At 35.8% G+C, this 22,657-nt stretch overlaps 4 protein-coding genes and 1 non-coding gene across 7 annotated transcripts; 2 read left to right on the top strand and 3 right to left on the bottom strand.

Moving 5' to 3' along the window:
- Positions 1-567: 567 nt before the first annotated feature.
- Positions 568-8,343, bottom strand: LOC7485720 (THO complex subunit 4A). Its single transcript, XM_002299850.4, has 5 exons — positions 7,988-8,343; positions 7,779-7,901; positions 7,556-7,624; positions 7,289-7,470; positions 568-1,264 (listed from the first exon to the last, which is right to left on the bottom strand). The coding sequence occupies exons 1-5, from the start codon at positions 8,153-8,155 to the stop codon at positions 1,087-1,089; spliced, it is 720 nt and encodes a 239-aa protein (XP_002299886.3). The 5' UTR covers positions 8,156-8,343; the 3' UTR covers positions 568-1,086.
- Positions 8,344-8,429: 86 nt separating this feature from the next.
- TRNAV-AAC (transfer RNA valine (anticodon AAC)) lies at positions 8,430-8,503 on the top strand. Its single transcript has one exon. It is a non-coding gene; the product is annotated as a tRNA-Val (tRNA).
- A 1,915-nt stretch (positions 8,504-10,418) lies between these two features.
- On the top strand, positions 10,419-13,587 carry LOC7465126 (putative pentatricopeptide repeat-containing protein At5g59900). Of its 2 annotated transcripts, XM_024601592.2 has the most exons (2): positions 10,419-10,790; positions 11,079-13,587. In XM_024601592.2, exons 1-2 carry the CDS (start codon positions 10,534-10,536, stop codon positions 13,279-13,281), a joined length of 2,460 nt encoding a protein of 819 aa, XP_024457360.2. In that variant the 5' UTR covers positions 10,419-10,533; the 3' UTR covers positions 13,282-13,587. The 2 variants fall into 2 exon arrangements, with proteins under 2 accessions (XP_024457360.2, XP_052301360.1); XM_052445400.1 differs by having other exon boundaries at positions 10,419-13,587.
- A 1,020-nt stretch (positions 13,588-14,607) lies between these two features.
- On the bottom strand, positions 14,608-22,657 carry LOC7485721 (actin-depolymerizing factor 2). Of its 2 annotated transcripts, none has more exons than XM_052445406.1 (3): positions 22,508-22,657; positions 15,202-15,467; positions 14,608-15,068 (listed from the first exon to the last, which is right to left on the bottom strand). In XM_052445406.1, exons 1-3 carry the CDS (start codon positions 22,508-22,510, stop codon positions 14,918-14,920), a joined length of 420 nt encoding a protein of 139 aa, XP_052301366.1. In that variant the 5' UTR covers positions 22,511-22,657; the 3' UTR covers positions 14,608-14,917. The 2 variants fall into 2 exon arrangements, with proteins under 2 accessions (XP_052301366.1, XP_002299887.1); XM_002299851.4 differs by lacking the exon at positions 22,508-22,657 and adding an exon at positions 16,249-16,488.
- On the bottom strand, positions 20,428-22,657 carry LOC7465127 (actin-depolymerizing factor 2). Its single transcript, XM_002299852.4, has 3 exons — positions 22,508-22,657; positions 20,895-21,160; positions 20,428-20,814 (listed from the first exon to the last, which is right to left on the bottom strand). Exons 1-3 carry the CDS (start codon positions 22,508-22,510, stop codon positions 20,664-20,666), a joined length of 420 nt encoding a protein of 139 aa, XP_002299888.1. The 5' UTR covers positions 22,511-22,657; the 3' UTR covers positions 20,428-20,663.

The raw sequence follows: 22,657 nt of genomic DNA, 5'->3' as shown, positions 1-22,657 counted from the left end.
CATTGCTGGATGCAACTTCAGCTTTCAAAATGCAATTCAAGAGCTGTTAGATTTACCCTCTGGTCCAAGATGATTTGCAGCAAACATAATGGACTCTTAAGGGTGTGTACCAGCTGAGTTCAGAAGCAAAGGCAGGCTAGGTATCAGGAGATTCAGGGCATCCACGTAAAACTAGCTCACTCCCAGGCTTCTCCTGCCTAATTCACTTATACACAATAGCAGTCATAAGCTGCCGGAATGACCGCAGCCAGAACTGATGTTAGCTGTAATACTCCAATCCAACGGAGTAATAGATGAACCAGAAAACAGCTTGAAACCCGCTACTAAGCAGAATCAAATAGCTTGTACAGCCCAAAAGCAATGGCAAAGCAAAGCTCTCACATGTCAGTGTAGTTTAACCAGCACCCACTGCCATTCAAACTGCAAATCATATTCCAACTTCTATATCCACCTATGTTTTCAACATCATCATGTTGAATGAAGCAGAGATGCCAGTTCACACTACAATAAGCTACATCAGCAGTCATGAAACAATCAAGGAACGGATATTTCACTGCACAGAATAGATGAAACTTGAACAAGAACCTAGCCATTAAGAAAGAACGTTAACAAGGGGCCTGCGCTAACAGTTAAAGCCAATCCATTTCAATGGAAGAAATATGAAGAAATCTACCTCCATTCTTATCCCCCTGATTTTATGATGACGATGCAACCAGTAGACATTAGAGCATCAGGCAGTTCCTGTCAAAGTTCGGTTCTCCACTCCTTGCAGACAGCATTTTCTTTGTCTAAGAAAAAACAAGAAAATAGATCTACTCCCTATCCCAACTTATAAAATCATAAAGCTAACCAAACAAAAAGTAACAGTACATTACATACAGATAGCTCTCCATTAACCGAACATTACATGATAACAGCCCCAAACTTCCACAATAAAGATTACGATAGTTCTCTCTAAGAAGTATTTGTGAAATCACTAAGACGACTTGGCTGAGACATAGAAGATAGTTCCATTGCTGCATGATCGAGCACACAAAAGCAATGAAAGAAAGATGTTGGACCAACCAACAAGACACCAGGAATGACTTAATTTATCTGCATAGCTTCTGAATGATACTTCTCCAAATCTGCATCAAGATCTTCAGCAGATACCTTTTCACCACGGCCCCTTCCACGTCCGCGTCCCCTTCCAAATCCACGTCCACCTCCGCCGCCGACGCCGACGCCGCGCAGTCTTCCCAGTGCACCACCCCTACCTCGTCCACTGCAGAATAACCACATGTGAACCCATGAATGAACAAGTAAGAACAATCACAATTCTTATACAATTCTCTGAGCAAGGATACATACCAGTATGTATCAGTCTAGTATACAATAATGGTTGCATTAATAATAATCAATGGAATTGTATTTCACTCACATATCAACATAGAATTAAGAATCTTAAAATTCATTGTACAAATCTCAAGAATCAACTATCAACTCTAAATCACACACAAAACTGGATGAATGGCTTGATGAGCCAGATATGCATATGAGTTTTGTAATTCAGGTACAACTTGAATCACTGAAGTACATGACTCAACCAAATTAAAAGATAAACATAAATAATTTCACAAAGAGGTGATTATAAGAGGATCTACATGATTCAGGACATATTTTATTTTGTCCTAAAAGTGTTTTGTGGTAGGTTAGAGTCAGGAAAATTGGAGATTTTAGGGTTTAGATCAAAGAAGAAAAGGATTTGAGATTTTAAAACTGAAATATGGATAAATGTGTGAGGCTGCTAGCATCACACAAGTAGGATTTCTAGGACTCACGCCTAGAGGGAAGAAAACCTAAGCATCATCCTAGAGATTACGGAATCACTCCTTAAATGATAACCAAACAGTTGCACTTTCATTCATAATCTCTGCTACCAAATGACTACATGCATATTAATAAGCTTGAAATATTCCTATCTTACTCAGATTTTAACAGAAGACTAATGTGTGTTCTAATCTAACTAACTTCTGTTATTGTTAGTCCTAGGATAATGCTATGAATCATTCACAATTGATTTGTTTAAATCTTTCTTAGCTGTATATATCAATTGCAATCTCTAGAATCTGTAACAAACCTTCTTAACTTCTTCTGTATTTATACATTGATGAATTAATGAAAGAGGTGTGTGAAAATCATTCATCAATAATTCTGTCATGGTATCAGAGCTTATCTAAGTGATAGCCAATTTTTCTCTTTCTTTCTTAGCTTTCTCTCTCTCATGGCCATCAACTCTTCTCACACCATCATTCACAACACCAATGAAACTCATAATACCCTTATCACCATTAAAACTAGCATCCAGCAACTACATCTCCTGGAAATTGCAGTTTCATACCCCATTCATTGGGTATGACCTCCTAGGCTATATTGATGGATCAAAGCCATGTCCACCCGCTAACCTCCCTCACAATAACACCACCATCCCAAATCTAGAACATATTCTCTGGATCAGACAAGACCAGCTCACTCTCAATGCCATCATTGGCTCCCTCTCCCCAACCATTATTCCATTCATTGCTCAATCCAAAGCTTCACGTGAAGCATGGACTATCTTGACCAACACTTACGCCAAGCCCTCTCTTGGACGCATCAAACACACGTTAAAACTCAACTAAAGAACCTTACAAAAGGTTCTAAAAGCGTGTCTGAATTTTTACAGACCATAAAAGCATGATTTGATGAACTGGCTCTTCTTGGAGTCTCACTTGATTCAGAGGATCTCACAAAGAAAGTTTTAAATGGTCTTGGAGATAATTACAAGGAACTGGTTCGTGTTGTTCAAGCCAAAGATTCCTCAATTAACTTTGAAAAACTTCTTGAAAAATTGCTCAACTTTGAAGCCTCCTTACAAACAAGGAGGCCAGAACCATCTCCCTTCCCAGCTACTACAAATCCCACTAGCCAAAACACAACACTGTGACGACCTCACTCAGGCTCCAGCTCTCATAGTTCTTGGTGTCCGTCCAACAATAATACCAATCGGTATTCCACACCATCAAATGGTGGACCATCTTCATCTCCTAGCAATCGTCCCTTTCGTCCATACTTGAGATATTTCCAAATCTGCGGACTACAAGGCCAAACTGCCAAAAGGTGTCCCTCCTTTCAATTGGTTCCAATTAACTCACCCAACAACTCCTCAACCTCATCCACTCATCCAACCTCACCATAGCAACCACGAGCACATTATGTTGCTGGTTATTGAACCAACATGGCTCTTGGACAATGGAGCTTTGCACCATGTTACTTCTGACTTTAGCAATCCTTCCCTGGAGTAATACTCCATACACTGGCTCAGATGACATTATGATTGGAGATGGCTCAGGCATCCCAATTACCCACACTAGTTCTACCTCTCTCCCAAAACACTCACACAACTCCTTTCAATTAAACAATGTTCTTTGTATTCCTGAAATGAAAAAGAATCTCATTTCCATTTCTCAAATTTTTTTCATACAAACAATGTTTCCATTGAATTCTTATCATCTTTTTTTATTGTGAAGGATCTTCACACAAGAGCCACACTAATGAAGGGCCACACTAAAAATGGTGTATATGAGTGGCTAGTCTCTTCCCCAATTCTTGCATTTTCTAGCATAGACTTCCTCCTCTGCATGGCATCATAGACTCGGACATCCAGCTCTTTCAATTTTAAAACTTAATATTTCAAATAATAAACTAGGTTCTTCCTCCTCTCTTTTTTCCTCTAATTCTTTTTGTAATTCTTGTCTATGTAATAAAAGCCATAAATTGTCATTCTCCAAATACACAATCCTCTCATCTCATCCTTTTGAGACTATTTTTTCTGATGTTTGGACCCATCTCTCCTCCCCATATGAAACAATTTTCGGAACAGCTCCCAATTACTCCAAATTACAAATCCTTGACTGTCTTTGTTACCCCTGGCTTCCTCCTTATACCACTCATAAACTAGATTCATGTTTCAAACCATGTGTGTTCATTGGCTATTACTTAACTCAAAGTGCATATTACTGTCTTGATCCCTCCACTTCTAAAATCTACGTCTCTAGGCATGTTAAGTTTGTTGAATCCTCGTTTCCATTCATCCATCTCTCCCCCACATCACCTCGTCCTCAACCTAACTATGTTGCCACTTGGTTCCCAAAACCCCTTGTAGTATCCTCCACAACTCTGCTCTCGCCACTCCATCATGCTCCTCAACAACTCTCTTGTGAAGCTCCAGTGATATCCTTCATGCCTATCACCTCCAACACCACAAACTCACTTGACATTGTACCTCCCATATCTTCAAACCCCCCCCCCCCCAAAAAAAAAAAAAAAACCTTCCAACTTGCACCCACCTGAAATTCATACTCAAACCACTCACAGCATGACCACTAGACCAAGAACATCCACAATCAACTCTCTACAAAAGATGAACCTTCACAATCAACTCTCTACAACCCATGACCTTGAACCCAACATGGTGACCCAAGCTCCAAAAAATCCTAAATGGCGTCAGGCAATGTCTGACGAGTATGATGCTTTGGTTCAGAATGGCAAATGGCACTTAGTCCCCCCAGAGACACCAGATTCTAGTTGGTTGTAAGTGGATTTTTCTAACTAAATGTAACTTTGAGGGTACTATTGACGGGTTCAAAGCTCGCCTTGCAGCCAAAGGCTATAACCAACATCCTAGAATTGATTTTCATGACACATTCCGCCTTGTGGTCAAACCAACATCCATTGGTGTTGCACTCAGTATTGTTGTCAGTTGTGGCTGGTCTTTAAGGCAACTTGATGTCAACAATGCTTTCCTTTAAGGCAACCTTTTTGAAACTGTATACATGTCTCAACCACCAGGATTTATTGATAAAGACCACTCAACACATGTATGCAAACTCAGGAAAGCAATCTATGGCCTGGAACAGGCACCTCGGGCTTGGTATCAAAGACTGCGCCATTTTCTTCTTGCTTCATGATTTACAATTTCACATGTTGATTCTTCTATATTTGTCTACAATGTCATTGGTCACATCATATATCTTCTTGTGGATGTTGATGACATTATCCTTACGGGTAACACTAAAGCCATTGTCAATCAATTTGTCACAACTCTAGCTCATCGTTTTTCACTTAAGGATCTTGGCCTCTTAACTTATTTTTTGGGTGTCAAGGTTGTCTCCAACAAAAATGGTGTTACTTTCTCAACGGCGATATATTAAGGACCTTTTAACTCATACTCATATGTCTAATGTCAAGTCCATGCTCACTCCAATCCCAACAAGTCCCCCTCTCATGTTAAATTCAGGCACTATGTGATCCATCTAAGTATCGTCAAGTGGTAGGCAGCCTTTAGTATCTACTCATCATCAAGCCAGATAATGCCTTCGTTGTCAACAAACTCTCCCAGTATATGCATTGCCCAACAACTGAGCATTGATCCTTTGTGAAACGACTCTTATGCTATTTGTATGGTACTATTGATGATGGTTTACGACTTTATCGTAACTCATCCACTAGTTTACATGTTTTTTTTTACTCCTCTCTCAGTTTGCATGCCTTCTCTGATGTTGATTGGGCTGGCGACAAAAACATGTTCTGCTCCACAAGGGCCTATGTTGTTTATCTTGGCAAAATTCCTATTTCCTGGAGCTCTAAAAAGCAACGGACTATGGCCAGATCATCCACAGAGGTAGAATATTGCTTTGTTGCCAATATTGTTGTTGAACTAAATTGGCTTTGTTCACTTTTAACTAATGTTGGTATTAAGCTTCCCCGTTGTCTAATCATTTATTGTGATAATGTTGGGGCTACCCAACTTTGTTCCAGTCCGGTTTTTCACTCGAGAATGAAGCATGTTGCTATTGATTTCCATTTTATTCGCGATCAAGTCCAAAGTGGTGTTCTCCATGTTGCTCATGATTCCTCTAAAGATCAACATGTTGATACCTTACCAAGCCTCTTCCTAGACAACAATTTATTCATCTCAAATCCAAGATTGGAGTTCTCACCCGTATGCCATCTTGAGGGGGCATAATAGAAGACAAATGTGTGTTCTAACTAACTTATGTTATTGTTAGTCCTAGGATAATGCTATGACTCATACAAATTGATTTGTTTAAATCTTTCGTAGATGTATATATCAATTGCAATCTCTAGAATCTGTAACAAACCTTCTTAACTTCTTCTGTATTTTTATGTTGATGAATTAATGAAAGAGGTGTGTGAAAATCATTCATCAATAATTATGTCAAATTTGGACTCGAAAATAAGAGACATAAATGTTCCAATTTCAGCAAGGAAAGAGAAAAAGAAAACTAAATAAACCTTAGCAGATACTTTATATTTCTCAAACATAATCCTCATTTGCAAGAAATTTAATGAAACTATAAATTTCCCTTGCTTAAATATTCCCCTCCAAAGTCACAGTTAAATAATGAGGTTGCAAGACTGTGCTTGTCACAAATCCATTTTCATGTTTTAACTCCACAATGTAGTGGGTGACAACAACGTGCAAACTTGATTTTTGGATAAGTTTTTTGAGTGAAATCAATTAGAAATTAAATCTAAAAAAGAAACATAAAAGAGAGTTCTGAGGTTTTATTTTAAATTGAAAAATTGAATTCAATGAAGGCATGAAATGATAGACTCAATGCAAAGAGAGAGTTGACACCATTATGATATTTTGACATGCCTGACAAAACCCATGACCTCAAAGGGAGAAAAAGCATCTACCATATACAAATGTCAGTCAGACTAACTTTTAAGTTCTAACAAACCAATGCACAAAAAGCCCACTACTACCAAAAGCATGCGCACCAACACAATATATCAAGATCATATGTTTAAGGGGAAAAGAGGCTTTAACGTGAGAAATATATAAAAGTTAAAACTTAATTGACCAGCAGATAATCATACTATATAAAATTCTGAAACAATGCATATAATGTACTGTGATTGGCCAGCAAATCTCAAAATTAGACCAGATTTTCCTATAACAAGAGAAATAAATGTCGAACAAAAATTCTAAAAGCAATTCAGCAGCAACAAGGGATAATTGCACAACATTAGCAAGCAATGACAATATCAAAATCACAAGTTTCCAACATATTTTTTCAGCAGATAACATATTCACCGAGATCATAGTAACAATGAACAACACAGTTGACAACAGGCTACCAAGAAAAAGAAAATCTCAGAATTTTGCTCTTTTACAAACCATAATTAGGAATTTACAGTAGACAAGCGACAAAGACCAGAGTAGGAGGGGAGATATTACCGTCCAGAAACTCCATTAGAATTTCCAAAAGCAGCATTAGCAGCCGGAGGCGCAGGAGGAGCAACAAAATTTGTTCCCACAATCTCTATCTTCATCGGTTTCCCATCAAGCTGAACATTGTTGTATCTCTTAACAGCAGCGACAGCTTCAGCTTGTCGTGCGAAGACAACTTCTGCCGTTCCCTAAAAAAAAGAGGTTTCTAAACCAAAACAGGACACAAAGAATCCATCAAAAGTACGTAGGTTATGCCAAGCTCGAGTTAGATACCTTCGATCTGCCACTCCGATCGTAATGGATCGAATACCTTTTCAGTTCACCCACTTCCAAGAACAATTCCTGTACATAGTTAATCTATCTATCATTACTAAAACAATACACTAAATTTAAACATGATTAACCTTCAATTTACTTACATAATTATAGTAATTAGAGGGAAATTTGAAATTGATAGAGAAATCCAGATCCATAACGCAGAAAAATTGAAAATTACCTTGATGTCCTCGTTAGAGACTCCATAATCTAAATTGGAAACATAGAGCTTTGCTCCTTCTAAAGAGGAGGTCCGACCTGATTGATCCCTGAACATGTCGTGTTGCCACGTGCTTTCCGGAGCCTGGGAACAACACAGAAAAAAATTATTAAAAAAACAAAATATTGAAACTCATTCTAGCTGATTTTCAAGAGAGAAAGTGTGTGTACCTTAGCGGCGGTATAAGGAGCTGAACGATTGGCGGCGCGGTTAGGGAAGCGGCGAGCAGGACCGGCTCCGGAAGGGTGGCCTCGACCACGGCCCCGGAAGTTAGCGGATCCGGGTTTTTTGCTATTTTTGATGATATCGTCGAGGGACATATCCAAAGCGCTTGACATGTTGCTTTTTTCTTTGTTTTAACTTAGAATAAGAAAAATAAGATGAAGAAAGCAAGAGAGGAAGAGAGGAAGAACTTGATTTACTAGGAGGAGGAGGAGGAGGAGGGCAGGTTTCCTCGAAGGAAGAGAGCCGTGATTCAGAGATGCTCAAGGTGTATTAACTCTAAAGAGGTGGAGGAGATAGCAGCTTCCTTTACGCCCTATTTATATCTTCAAACTAGTTGCTATTTGCTTTGTATTCTTTATATCATAATTTAACATAAACACACAAGAAGGTGTCGTGGTGTAGTTGGTTATCACGTCAGTCTAACACACTGAAGGTCTCCGGTTCGAGTCCGGGCGACGCCATTTCGAACTTTTTTCGCTTTTTGCTGTTGCTTCATTACACGTCTTGAATTTCTTTTTGTGTTTTTTTCTTTTTCAAGTAGAGATGGTCATGGATCGAATATTCAACTTGTTTGGAAAAAACAATTATAATAAGGGGACTAAAGTGTTCTTTTAAAAAATAAATAGAAAGAGAAAAAAAATGAATTTGAGGAACTGTATGCAAAAACAATAATAATTCTAAGAATCGTGTTGACTTTTTTCTTTAAAAAACGTGTATTAACACAAAATAAAAAAATTAAAAGATGTTGTTTTTTCGGCATGTTTCACCTCGCAGAATACTATTTATTGTAATAATTTTTTTTTTCTTTCTTGTTTTCAAGTTATTTTTTTTTATTCATAATTTACTTTCAATGTGGTTATCTTAGTCTCTTGATCCTTGTCATGATTTTGACGGGTTGACTCAAGTTTTTTTATTTTTTAATTGGTATTTTTTTTTAATTTCATCATTCAGCATCTTAAACACTAGATTAATTATGAAAAAGGTTGTATTATTTGTTTCGGTTTGTTTTTTATGAGGTTATACCAGTATCATGACCCGAGTCACGGGTTTTGTGAGTTAACCAGAATAGACTCAAGTTGTTTTATTATGTTCTTTTTTAGATTGAATTTTTTTCATATTTCATAATTCAATAATGGGTTTATTGAAAAATTAGCTTCATAATTTGTTTATTTATTTTCTATGGGGTTATCTCGGTCTTATAACCCGGGTTGCAGGCTTGACATATTAACTTGAGTTGAATCAATTTGTTTTTTTATGTATTTTTTATGAGGTTATCTCGGTCCTATAACTCGAGTCACGAGTTTGAGTTTACTTGAGTTGTTTTTAGTGTTTTTTTAATTGATTTGTTTTTCAATTTCATCATTTAACATTGGGTTGATTGAAATTAGACTTTATGATTTTTTTTATTTACTTTTCATGAGGTTATTTTGGTCTCGTGACTTGGATCGTGAATTTCGCAAATTAACTTGAACTGACTTGAGTCATTTTTTGTCATTTTTTAATTATTTTTTTCAATTTCATCCTTCAATGCTGGGCTAATTGAAAATTAGACTTCATAATGTGTTTTGATTTATTTTGTATAGGATTATCATAATCTCATGACTCGGGTTGTGGATTCATAAAGTTAACATGGGTTAACTCAGGTCAATCCGATTTGTTGTCCTCTCAATATATATAAAAAAAGATATTGTCTTGAATTTTTAAAATCAAACTATGTTTTTAGCGATTGTACAGGTTTTCATTGAATCTGTTAAGTCAACCAAGTCACATCGAATCAACTCCTGTATAGTTTTTTTTTTTACTAGAAAAATATTAGTTACGCCTTTTTTAATCCAGCTTGCAGTGAGGCGCAAACCATCAATCAAATGGAACTTAAATAAGAATTTGTCACATCATTTTTTAGAGATATTAAATGGAAAAATAAGTAGCGTATGTTTGGGGTATGAGTGTAAAAAGGGTAATTCATTGTTTTTGCTCGAGGTTTAGATTGTGGGTTGGGGATGCATCTAGATCAACCTAATATTTGACTTGAAAAAAAAAAAAAACAAAGCAACATTGTTTTATTAAAAACAAATCCAGTCACCATTGAATTAAACATTAAATATAGATTTATAAATATCAAGTAAACAACATATTTATTGGCGAGTAAATTAATACATAAGATATACATTATATTAATCATTTCACTATCAGATTAAAATCATCAAAATATACATCAAGTGTCTAAATGTGGGCTCAGGGCTTGGGTATTTGGAGATTGGACTGGGCTTAGGTTGATGTCGTGGATGAAGCCCATAAGAAAAGTGACCCGACCCATCCCGTAAGCTGGGCTCCATTTAGCCCAAATTACTCAAACTGTTTCACGCCATCTATTTGCTCTCCTTTACATTTCAACATCGCTACATGACTCACCGAGCTGAACTCCATTTTTCGTTGGAAAAGTGGAAGAAAGCTCTCTCGTCTATCTTGTATATTCAATTCCTTAAAAAGAATGAAATTCCATCGCTGTCACCCGCATAGATTAGTCTTAAACCCCATCCCCATCTTCCAAACAAAGCCCAAACACTTGTACTGCACCTCTGCTATTCAAGACAATGACGTTAAAGACTCGCAATTCATAGCGACCCTCAGGAACATCGTTCGAGGAAAGGAAAGCTGGAAAATCGCTTTTAACGATCCGTTCATTTCAACTAAATTAAAGCCTCACCATGTTGAGAAGGTCTTGTTGCTTACTCTTGATGATACCAGGTTAGCTTTGAGGTTTTTTAACTTCTTGGGTTTGCACAAAAACTTTAACCACTCTACCATGTCCTTCTGTATTCTAATTCATGCCCTTGTTAATGCTAATTTATTCTGGCCTGCTTCTTCGCTTTTGCAAACGCTGCTTCTTCGTGGGGGGTTGGATCCAAGAGAGGTTTTTGAGGCTCTCTTGGACTGTTTCGAGAAATGTGACTTCATTTCTAGTTTGGGTTTTGATTTGTTGATTCAGAGTTATGTGCAGGAGAAGAGAATGTTTGATAGTGTTTTGATATTCAGGTTGATGAGGCAGTGTGAATTGATGCCTCAAGTTAGGACCTTGGGTGAAGTATTAAATGGGCTTGCCAAGATCAGGCGAGTCGATATGGTTTTAGTGTTGTTTGGTGAGATTTTGAGTATGGGTATTAGGCCTGACATTTATATTTATGTGGCAGTAATTCGAAGTTTCTGTGAGTTGAAGAATTTTGCTAAGGCCAAGGAAATGATTCAGCGAATGGAGTCTAGCGATTTGAATGTAGTGGTGTATAATGTGTTAATTCATGGGCTATGCAAGAACAAGAGAGTTTGGGAGGCTGTTGAGATCAAGAATGGTCTTATTCAAAAGGGATTGACAGCTAGCGAGGTTACTTATTGTACATTAGTTCTTGGATTATGTAAAGTGCAAGAGTTTGAGGTTGGTGCAGGGGTAATGGATGAAATGATTGAGTTGGGGTTTGTTCCAACTGAAGCAGCTTTGTCAAGTCTTGTTGAAGGGTTGAGGAGGAAGGGGAAGGTAGTCGATGCTTTTGATTTGGTTAACAGGGTGAAGAAAGTTGGGGCGATGCCTAGTTTATTTGTCTACAATGCATTAATCAATTCTTTATGTAAAGATGGTAAATTTGATGAAGCAGAGTTGCTTTTCAAGGAAATGGGAGAGAAGGGCTTATGTGCAAATGATGTCACTTATTCTATTTTGATCGATTCATTTTGTAGAAGGGGAAAACTGGATACTGCAATTCATTTTCTTGGTAAAATGATCATGGCAGGGATAAAAATTACAGTCTATCCCTACAATTCCTTGATAAATGGTCACTGCAAGTTGGGGAATTTGAGTGCAGCGGTGTCTTTTTTTGATGAGATGATTGATAAAGGATTGAAACCTACTGTGGTATCCTACACATCATTAATAAGTGGATACTGCAACAAAGGCAAGTTGCATGAGGCATTCAGGCTGTATCACGAGATGACTGGGAAGGGCATTGCACCAAACACGTACACATTTACCACCCTAATATCTGCTCTTTTTCGAGCAAATAGGATGACTGATGCTTTTAGATTGTTTGACGAAATGTTAGAGCAGAACATGATGCCAAATGAGGTGACTTATAATGTTATGATAGAAGGACACTGTAAGGAAGGAAACACAGTAAAAGCCTTTGAATTGCTCAATCAAATGGTACAAAAGGGTCTTGTTCCAGATACATATACTTATAGGCCTCTAATAAGCAGTCTTTGTTCTACTGGTAGAGTATGTGAGGCAAAAAAGTTTATTGATGACCTTCACAGAGAGCATTTTAAGTTAAATGAGATGTGTTACAGCGCTCTTCTACATGGTTATTGCAAAGAAGGCAGATTGAGAGATGCATTGGGTGTTTGTCGTGAGATGGTAAAGAGAGGAGTAGACATGGATCTTGTGTGTTATGCTGTACTCATAGATGGAACTATAAAAGAACAAGATACAAGTGCAGTATTTGGTCTTTTGAAGAATATGCATGACCAGAGATTGAGGCCTGATAAAGTAATATACACAAGCATGATTGATGGGTACAGCAAAGCTGGGAGTGTTAAGAAGGCGTTTGGAATTTGGGATATAATGATTGATGAAGGATGTACTCCAAATATTGTCACATACACTACCCTGATAAATGAATTATGCAAAGCAGGACTCATGGATAAGGCTGAGCTTCTTTGGAAGGAAATGCTAGTTAGCAATTCAACTCCAAATCACGTTACTTATTGTTGTTTCCTTGATCACCTCGCCAGGGAAGGGAGCATGGAGAAAGCTGTTCAGCTGCATAATGATATGCTTAAAGGGCTTTTAGCAAACACTGTTTCCTATAATATACTTGTCCGTGGCTTTTGCAAATTGGGCAGGGTTGAGGAGGCAACCAAGCTCCTGGATGAAATGATAGACAACGCTATTTTTCCAGATTGCATTACTTATTCTACAATTATATATCAGTGCTGTAGAAGGGGTAATTTAGATGGAGCTATTGAATTTTGGGACACGATGCTAAATAAGGGTCTGAAGCCTGATACACTAGCGTACAATTTTTTGATATATGGTTGCTGCATTGCAGGAGAACTGGGAAAGGCTTTTGAGTTGCGAGATGACATGATAAGAAGGGGCGTGAAGCCAAATCAGGCTACACACAAGTCTCTTAGTCATGGAGCTTCAAGGAAGTTTTCTATTTCTACCCACCCAGTTATGCCTGAAAATTAGTGGAACGGTGTATTGTTTCATGAAAACCTGGCAGAGATCCCTATGCGAGTGAGATGGTCTTAAAGATGGAACGTTGTTCCTGGACCTTAGGCGCTAATTATTATATTGCCAAACAGATATAGACATTTTTTCATGTAGTTTGTATTATAGGATAACCGGTATGAAGCTGAAAGAAGCTTTGCCAATTTATTCATCAGAATCTGTTAGTAAATTTTGGCAGCCCACTGTTCAGGCCTCTCATAACTTGCAATGATTCTTTGTGGAAGCTGTTATTTTCATACAATAACTTAGCTCCAATAATTTCTATGTCTTTGCGATCAATTTATGTGCCACTTTGAATAGCTTCTTTTTCAAACTTCTCACAGCAATTGTGTTACAGGGAATTGATATTCAGAGCTGAGAAATGGGTTGGCAGCATCTTAAAAGACTTTTAGAAGCCTAATTTTCCATTTTTAAACGACCGTTTCTCATGGCATACTGGTCTATAAATTTTGATCGATCACATTGATTGCTAAAGTGCAACTCTTCATTTGTTGTTGTGTAAAACGAAGGCGTAGAAATTTGAGATTTTGGGAAGACGTCGTCAACGAGTGGAGAAATTAAGATGGTGAACCCAAACTTCAGTCGTTTGATTTAGGACTTGGGAGAGAAACGAAGCGAACATGGTGAAGACAAGCAACAAGGGCAGCATGATTTCCTACCGCCCAAATTGAAGAGATTGTGAGGGGAAGAATACGAGAGACTGATGCGCTTGTCAATAGGAAGGCAGCAGAAAACTTTTGTTTCTAATGGAAGCACTCATCTTTTCCCGCCACCTCTTTGGAAGGTAAGAAATATATGAATCTAGGAAGACACTAGACAAAATAGGCTAAATGAGCCTTCCATTCTTGAATCTTATCATCCTCGTCCCTTCCCTGTCATGAAGCTCCTGTGCCTGTACATTTAGAATTTGGGAACCTGTGTTTTCAGCACAAATAACAGCAATGACAGAACATTTTCATGTTAAACTGAGCAGGATGCACGTACATAATATGACAGCACGACATGTTCTTTTCGGAGAAAGCATCCACCAACGGTGCCAAAGAAACAGGGCTCCAACAACTAATTCTTGTCAAAAATATTTACAGGCATATCAGCAAACACTTTTCCAGCTACTTTCCATTGCCATATAAACAATTAGTTGCAAGTATCTGGGGAAAGAAATTATTGTAGAAGAAAAGCAGACTCTTTTTGGTTAGTACCACATCCATGTATAAAATGAACCATCAATACCAACACTTCAATGACAAATCCCAGGACTGAATTAAACAGTCGTGAAAAAAAATCTGAAAAAGAGTGAAACATCCATTTGCAAAGTTGTAGGAACAAACCCCGGTTTCTCTACCATCAGATGACGGTACACCGAAGATTGTGAACATAGCTATAAGGAAACACACATCCCTTTAGTTCATTACATGACGGATCATAAATATTGAACCAAAATCACCGGATTGGTTCTAGAAGAGGATTGTAGGGTAAAACTCAAGCAAACAAACCAATCTCATAATTCAGTCAGGTTCACTGCCACAAGCTATAAACATTTCGCTCAAATGTAGAGGGCATCGAACTCTCCACTGCGAAATTTGGAGACATGCATTTAGCTGGCACGGCTCTTGATGACATCAAGACCCATTTCAGTTGGATCAGTTGCCTGCAATTCTACCTGAATGCCATCTAGTTCTCTCTTGAACCTGTCCTTGGAACTAGCATAAATCATCTTGCTTCTCACCCGTGATGTGTCAGGAGACCTTTGTAAACCACAGAGAAAATGATGAGCAAAACTTACAAGTGAAGTCCCAAAAATAATAAACGGTTATGTGATAGCGTGAGCGTGCGCGTGAGCGTGAGCGTGAGCGTATAAACAATGTTCAATGTCATTACCATGCAATGAAGAAAATTCTGCTCTTCTGGACATTCTCTTCAGTCACAAAATCAAAATCATAAACAGCATAGCGACACTCATCAGCAGGGAGGCTTGCAGTAAAATCTTCATAGCTTTGGGCAGGCTCGCCAAGCTTTTCCACAATAACCTGCTTTTGCTTTTCCTCAATCTTATAAACTATGAAGCGGTAAGTTCTTTTCGCCTTCAGCTCCAAGAACTTCAGCTTGCAGTCATCATGCACAGCCATACCAGATGCTGCGTTGGCCTGCACACGCAGAGAGTTAAATAACACGCGGTGAGACAGAAATGCAAAGAAAACAAAAGGCACTCGGGCAACAGCTTCCTCAAGGTTCCTAACAGCAGAGATCCTCCCTCTATTATTATTTCCTCAATTCCTTCTTATTGACGAGATAAGCCTTGGTAGAGGAGATATCACATAAGCAGGCGCAGCTTATAAACCATGGATCACATATCCGAACAAATAACATTCGGATTCATGACATTAGTCCATCAAAGCTTCAAAAACTCGAACAATTCAGGATGATAAAGGACCACGTTGAATAATTTTTTAATTTTTTTTTTGAGTTTTGGTCTATTAAATCACATTTCAAGATTATTTGGTGATCAACTGAACCATAAATCCTGACATCTAGAGAATAAAAAAAATAATCAGAGATTATACAAGTAACCTAAAATAATTTACAAAACAAGATGACTAGATCGGACAAAAAGCCGCACTATCTATAAATTCAAAGAAACACAGCACTGAGTTTAACTACTGTTCGGATAGGACCATTATGAAAAAATAAATACACGAAATGGAGCATCGGAGACATGAATGATTAAAATTAACAGTATCAACTAGTGGCGTAAGATCTAGCGGAATAGTGGTGCAGGCACAGGGACAAAAGACGAAGCCGTTTAAATCTGCCGCTGCCGTCGAATTAGAGATCAAGTCTCAGATCTAGAGCATCAACGGTCATCTCAGTCGTCACTTAAAAACAGATAGCAGTACTAGAGATCGAAACAAGTAAAGGGCTACTCACCATGATTGTGCTTCTTCTTATAGGGATCGGTCGAGGCAAGAATAACAAAGGCAAGACAAGGGTAGAACAAGATTTTATAGAGACAGAGAGATTGTTGGGTCTTGCTTTCTTCTATTCAACGCAGGCTTTTACTTTTTGAGAGAAAATGGAGGACTGCTGCTTCTCTATGTTTTGCGTCTCTCTCTCTCTCTACTCTCTTTTCTCTCTCGGTTGATGGAATCAGAATTTTAAGTTGGGTAAATTATAATTTAGTTCTTGTATTCTCAAGACATAAATAATTTAGTTGCTGAATTTTTTAAAAATAATTAACTAATCCCTATATATTCTTTTTCTGAGATGAACTAATCCCTATATGTATTTTCTGAGATGAAATAATTATTTGTTTTTTTTTCTTGAATTAAATTTTGGATTTTTTACTAATCTAAAATATTTTTAGTTTTTTTTTTGGTTTAATTGCTCAAAACATGTGTTTTACACATCTAATTATTTGTTTTTTTATCTTGAATGAAATTTTGAATTTTTTTACTTATCTAAAATAGTTTTAGTTTGGTTCAATTGCCCAAAATTGTGGATCATTTCAATAGAAAACCAAAACATATATGCTGATATGTTTTTGTATATAATAATATAATAATAATAATAGAAATATACATGTGCATAGCTGACTTTTAGAGCGTGTTTGGCAGTGTAGTAGCGGTTGCTTTGCAAATAACTTTTCGTGCCGAAATGTATGCAAATGATGTTTTTTATTTTTTAAAAATCATTTTTAACATCAGCACATCAAAACGATCCAAAACATATAAATTATATTAAATTATAACAAAAAAAATTTAAATTTTATGGGAACGCGGTTTCAACCGCGTTTCCAAACGAGTTCTTAAGAAGCCCTGCAAAACTTAAATAAGCCCAATTAAATCGTGCATATTTCCCATGCTTCTCTAAATTACGGTTTTTTGAGAGGATTAATTCCTCGCTCATCAACAAATTAACACATGTATATTCATCATCTCAACCGCCAGCCTACAACAATCATCATCATTGTTTGAGCGTTGTAGTAACTTCTATCATTGTGATTTAAAAAATTAAATTTAAAAAAAAGCTGTTTCTATAATAAAGTTTTATAATAGAATTTTTAATAGAATTCATGTAAAACTATAATAGATTTTGATTAATAAGATACTTTCAAGATCATGAATAAAACAAAATACAGGATAACCATACTACTAAATAAACTCTAAATATCAATATACACAAAAAAAAAATCACATCCTATTTCTTTTTATTTTTTATCTTGATATTGAGTTAACCTTTTATTTAGTCTTTCACCTTCTTTTTTTGTTTTTTGGAAATGGTTTCTAAATAAATTAAATTTTCATTATGATTTATAGATCCATCATATTACTTTGATGTTTAGAATCCATAGATATTTGATGTTACCACTTGGAACTTTGAAATAAATTTGATAGATCAGCATATTTTATTTTTATTTGAATATATTTTTAAATGATTTAGAGGCAGGATAATAACTCAATATCCTCGGCCCGATCAAAAATTAAGCCTACACATATACAAGTTTTGTGAGTTGCCAAATTCATTACCCTTTATCTCAGTCAAGCATTGAGTTCAGGTACAAATGTCTTTGGCAATCTTATCAGACTCTTTGTTGGGATATGAGATTTTAACAAATTAGAGAGATATTTTTCCTCTAATAAATCAAAAAATCCCTTATTTGATGAGTTAGAAATATTTTTTCCCTGATAAGCCAGAAATATTTTTTATTTTTGACACATGAGAGATGTTTTAGCACCAAATGACAGTGAGCATGGGCTATAAAGACTCATTGGATTCTTAAAGGAATTAGGTTCTTGATCTTCATTATCGACTGCATATTTATTTTTAAAATCTCTCTAAAAATATCATTGTTTTCTCTCTCAAGAAAATACTTATTTAAGTATCGAAGAGTTTATAAAATACTTATTTAATTAAATAATTATTTTAAATGAACTAGGTTCTCAATTTCCATTCTTAACTACATATTTATTTTTAGAATCTCTCTAAAAAATATCATTATTTTTTCTCTCCATAAAATACTTATTTAATTATTAGAGAGTTTCTAAATTTATTATTGGAGATCTTTTACAAGTATTAATTAGATATCAACCATCAATCATCAACCTTCTTAGTTAGAAAGAATGAATCATATTGTGAAAACCAAAATATTAACGAATTACTAACATATAAACCTTGTTTTAAAACTACTTTGATTTTTTGGGATATCATTATATTTTTTTTTTCATTTTTTTATCAGACAAACATGAAAGATGATAAAAATTACCAATAATCATAGCATTCATACAAAAAAGTTTGCATTCTATTTTTTTCAAGCGATTAAAAATTCGAACCACAATTTGGTTGAGAGAATGTTTTTCACCTAAAAAACTAAAATGAATTTATTGAAGCTGAATTTGAATAACTTAATGCTCGCCTTATGTTGACATCGACTTTTCTATTATTATCCCTGACATGACAATCAAATATGGTGAAATGATTAATTAATTATTTTAAAAATTACATGTATTGAATGATTTGTTTGAAAAATATATAAGGATAAGGTTATAACTCACTCATTTAAATTTTATTCATAGCTTTAAGAGTCATTATAACTTAATAACTATAGTTTATTAAAACTAGTTAATTGGTCTCTATAGTAGTAGAAATAATTAAATAATCTAATTATCAACATTTACCAAATCAGTTCATTTTTTTCCCCTTCAAGAATGTCTAAAAGAAAACATGAGAATTAAATGTATAATTTCTAAAAGTACGAGGAGTAATTGATTAGTTTTTATAAACTACAAGGACTGAGCTATAATTAATCAATAAATTTGACATATTTCTGGTGGCTCCATTGATATTCCTCTGATGTAAATAAATATCAATGATGTGCTCCAGCTCGACAACAGGGATAAAGAACGTGTATCCAACGACAATTAGACGCTTGTTATCCTTTTTTAAAATGCCAGCTCATGCCCCCTTCAGCTGTGTTGCTTTCTTGTAAAAAAAGATAAAAAAAACTTTTAAAAAAGAAGACTACAATCATTGTTAGAAGAAATTATAAAATATTCTAAATTTATGACACGGACGTATAAAGTATATTTTTAAAAAATAAGATTTAATTTTAATTGATATGTCAGTGGTATTTAGTATTGTTGTTTAACTGTATTTTTTAGAATATTTTTATTTTTTTAGTTTTAAATTATTTTTTTATTTATGAACTTTTTGATATATTAATATTAATATTAAATATATATATATATATATATATATTATTTTAATATATTTATAAATAAAAAATACTTTAAATTATCGCATTCTTAATTCAAAACATGGTCAAACTGGTATAGTTTTGAAACTCGACCCGACTTGACAAGTTAACCCGGGACATGACCGACCTGGGGATGGAACCGGGCAGGGTTAAAAAAAAAATAGAAAAAGAAAAAACCCACTGTGATTCGACGGGTTGACCCGGTAAGACCCGGTTATAACCCGTTGACTTCTATTTTTTTTATTAAAACGACGTCGTTTTTTACCCGACGGGTGGACCCAAATTTCTTCAGTTCTTTTCTTTTTATTTCGTTCCAACTTTTCTTTTATTGCAATTAATAAATTTAAATTTCTGTTTTTTACTTGATAATAGTAAATATCTACGTTCACAGAATTAATTTTCAAGCTGACTAATGATTCGATGACTTAGCTTTGGTCATTTTCAAAAAAATATACCTTCACTTAAAAGTGAAGTAAATTTGTTTTTCACTATAAATAAAAAGAAAATAACCACCAAATTTTTTGAATGGCATTTTTTATTATTTCTCAACTATTCTTACCAATTTTTAATTCAAGAAATTAGTAAATAAATAAATTGGAGACGCATGACTCCCTCTCATGATCTGGGACAAATGATACCCTAGCATCCACATACCGTGCAACAATTTCCCTAATTGGAATAACAAAACTATCTCTATATAAATTACAAAAAAAAGAGATAAAATTCCAAGAATTCCCATCTGCAGTTGAATCACAATCTTAAACTCGTTTATAAATCTCACTAATCCAGTAACTCTTTAAGTTTTTTATCGCTATATTTCATTAATGTTTAGAACAAGTCTTCTAATGCAAATATGAGAAATTGTCGGAACATCCATTTTCAGAAATGTAAAAAACAAGTACTGGTACAACAGAGACTGTAAGTATGGCTATAAGGAAACACACATCGCATAGGTTCATTACATGATGGATCATAAAAAAATACAATCAAAATCACTGGATTGATTCCAGAAGAGGGCTATCGGATAAAACTCAAACAAACAAACCGATTTCATAATTCAGTCAGGTTCAACGCCACAGGCTATAAACACTTAACTGGCACGGCTTCTAATGACATCAAGACCCATTTCAGTTGGATCAGTTGCCTGCAACTCTATCTGAATACCATCCAATTCTCTCTTAAACCTGTCCTTAGAGCTGGCATAAATCATCTTGCTTCTCACCCTTGATGTGTCAGGGGACCTTGTATACCACAAAAAATGATGAGAAAACAGTTCAAAGCCCGAAAATAATAAATGCAGTTGGGGTGAGGGGATCATTACCATGCAATGAAGAAAATCCTGCTCTTTTGAACATTCTCTGCAGTCATGAAATCAAAATCATAAACAGCATATCGACACTCATCAGCAGGGATGCTTGCAGTAAAATCTTCATAGCTTTGAGCTGGCTCACCCAGCTTCTCCACAATAACCTGCTTTAGCTTTTCTTCAATCTTAAAAACTATGGATCGGTAAGTTCTTTTAGCCTTCAGCTCCAAGAACTTCAGCTTGCAGTCATCATGCACAGCCATACCAGATGCTGCGTTGGCCTGTACACAGAGAGGGGTGATATATGGTAAGATGGAGAAGCGATGTTTTAACAAGACATCTCTTATCACTCGTTTCATTCATTCTTTATTAGGATGCCCTTAGGGGGAGGACCACATAAAAACAAATCTACGTATTTATTAGTGTATAATGGATCACATCTTGGAAGACATAATATCCAAAGTCATTACATTAGTCCATCAAAGTTTCAAAACAATAGCATAGAAAGAAAGAAGTTGCAAGACTTGAAACAGTCGAGAAGATTGAAAGACACAGGAACCGCATTGACCAAGATTTTTTAGTTTTTTAAGCTTCCAAACTCATTGACTTGACCTATATTTTATAACCTACATCTTCTCCGTCTCAACACATTAGGGATTCAGTAAGGACCGTACATCTTCTCACAGTCATTCCATTTTACATAATTGACTGAGCATAACACCCTGTCGTATAAGGCGAAGCGCCAGACCTCTAAGACATTAGGTTTCCAAGAAAGCTGAACACTCAAACTCTGTTTGTCATTAAATCAAATGATCAATAACAACCAGAAAGGTAGTTGAAAAAATAGAGGAATAGAACAAAGAAAGGAAGTGGCAGCACAGAGGATTTTGTAGCAATTCCTAATCCTAACCTACGTGTCGAGGTTTGACAAAACTAAGTAAAAAACAACGACGCTTTGTTAAAAACAGAAACATAACCTAGGTGTTTGACAATGGGCAAAAGAGAATTCCCGTTTTTTTTTAATATAGAAAAATGAGCCAGATATAGATAATCTAAGTTATAACATTATTAGTTAACTGTTGATAATTAACTAAGATTAACCGCAGCCATTTTAGACGAGTCAGCATTATGACCGCAAGCATTCTAGTGCTAAGGAATCCAAGATCCATGGCAACCAGGAACTCAACCTTTGTGTGCAAGAAATGATGCACTTGGCCATGAGAAAAAGCTTACCTTAATGCATCTAAATCACTTGATAAAGTTGCAGTGCATAAATGTGAAACTGAACAGAAAACAGTCCCAGATAAAAACATGGTATCATGTCCGGATCCTCATCTTGTAAACTACCTTTCTGTACTAAGCAAAAGCAAACACAAAATAGAGCAACAAAATGGAATTTCATGTAAGCCGGAAATAGAACACGACATACATAGATCAAGTTAACAAATCGGATCAGACGAAAATTATGTATTAAATCACCAAATCAGAAGATATTAAGTCTCGAAAGATACGAGCATCAAATTAAAAAGAAAGGCCAAGTCAGATCTACAAAAAATAACTTAATCGCCTGTTGCTTACAAATCATAGATCAAAAGATGACTTTTTAGAGTAAGAAAGAAGAGACTGACCATGGTTGTAGATTAGGAGGTATATGAATGAATCAGTTAGATAAATATCGCACAAAAAATAGAGAGAGATTTATAGAGGGAGGGGGAGTGGTAGAGGAGTTCGGGTTTGCTTTCTTCAAATGCCAACTTTTTGAGAGAGGGAGAATTCTG

Source organism: Populus trichocarpa, chromosome 1 (genome assembly GCF_000002775.5).
Source record: "Populus trichocarpa isolate Nisqually-1 chromosome 1, P.trichocarpa_v4.1, whole genome shotgun sequence".
Lineage (NCBI taxonomy): Eukaryota > Viridiplantae > Streptophyta > Magnoliopsida > Malpighiales > Salicaceae > Populus > Populus trichocarpa.
The sequence above is the reverse complement of the archived record's forward strand: the minus strand, read 5'-3'. Positions and strand labels throughout refer to the sequence as shown.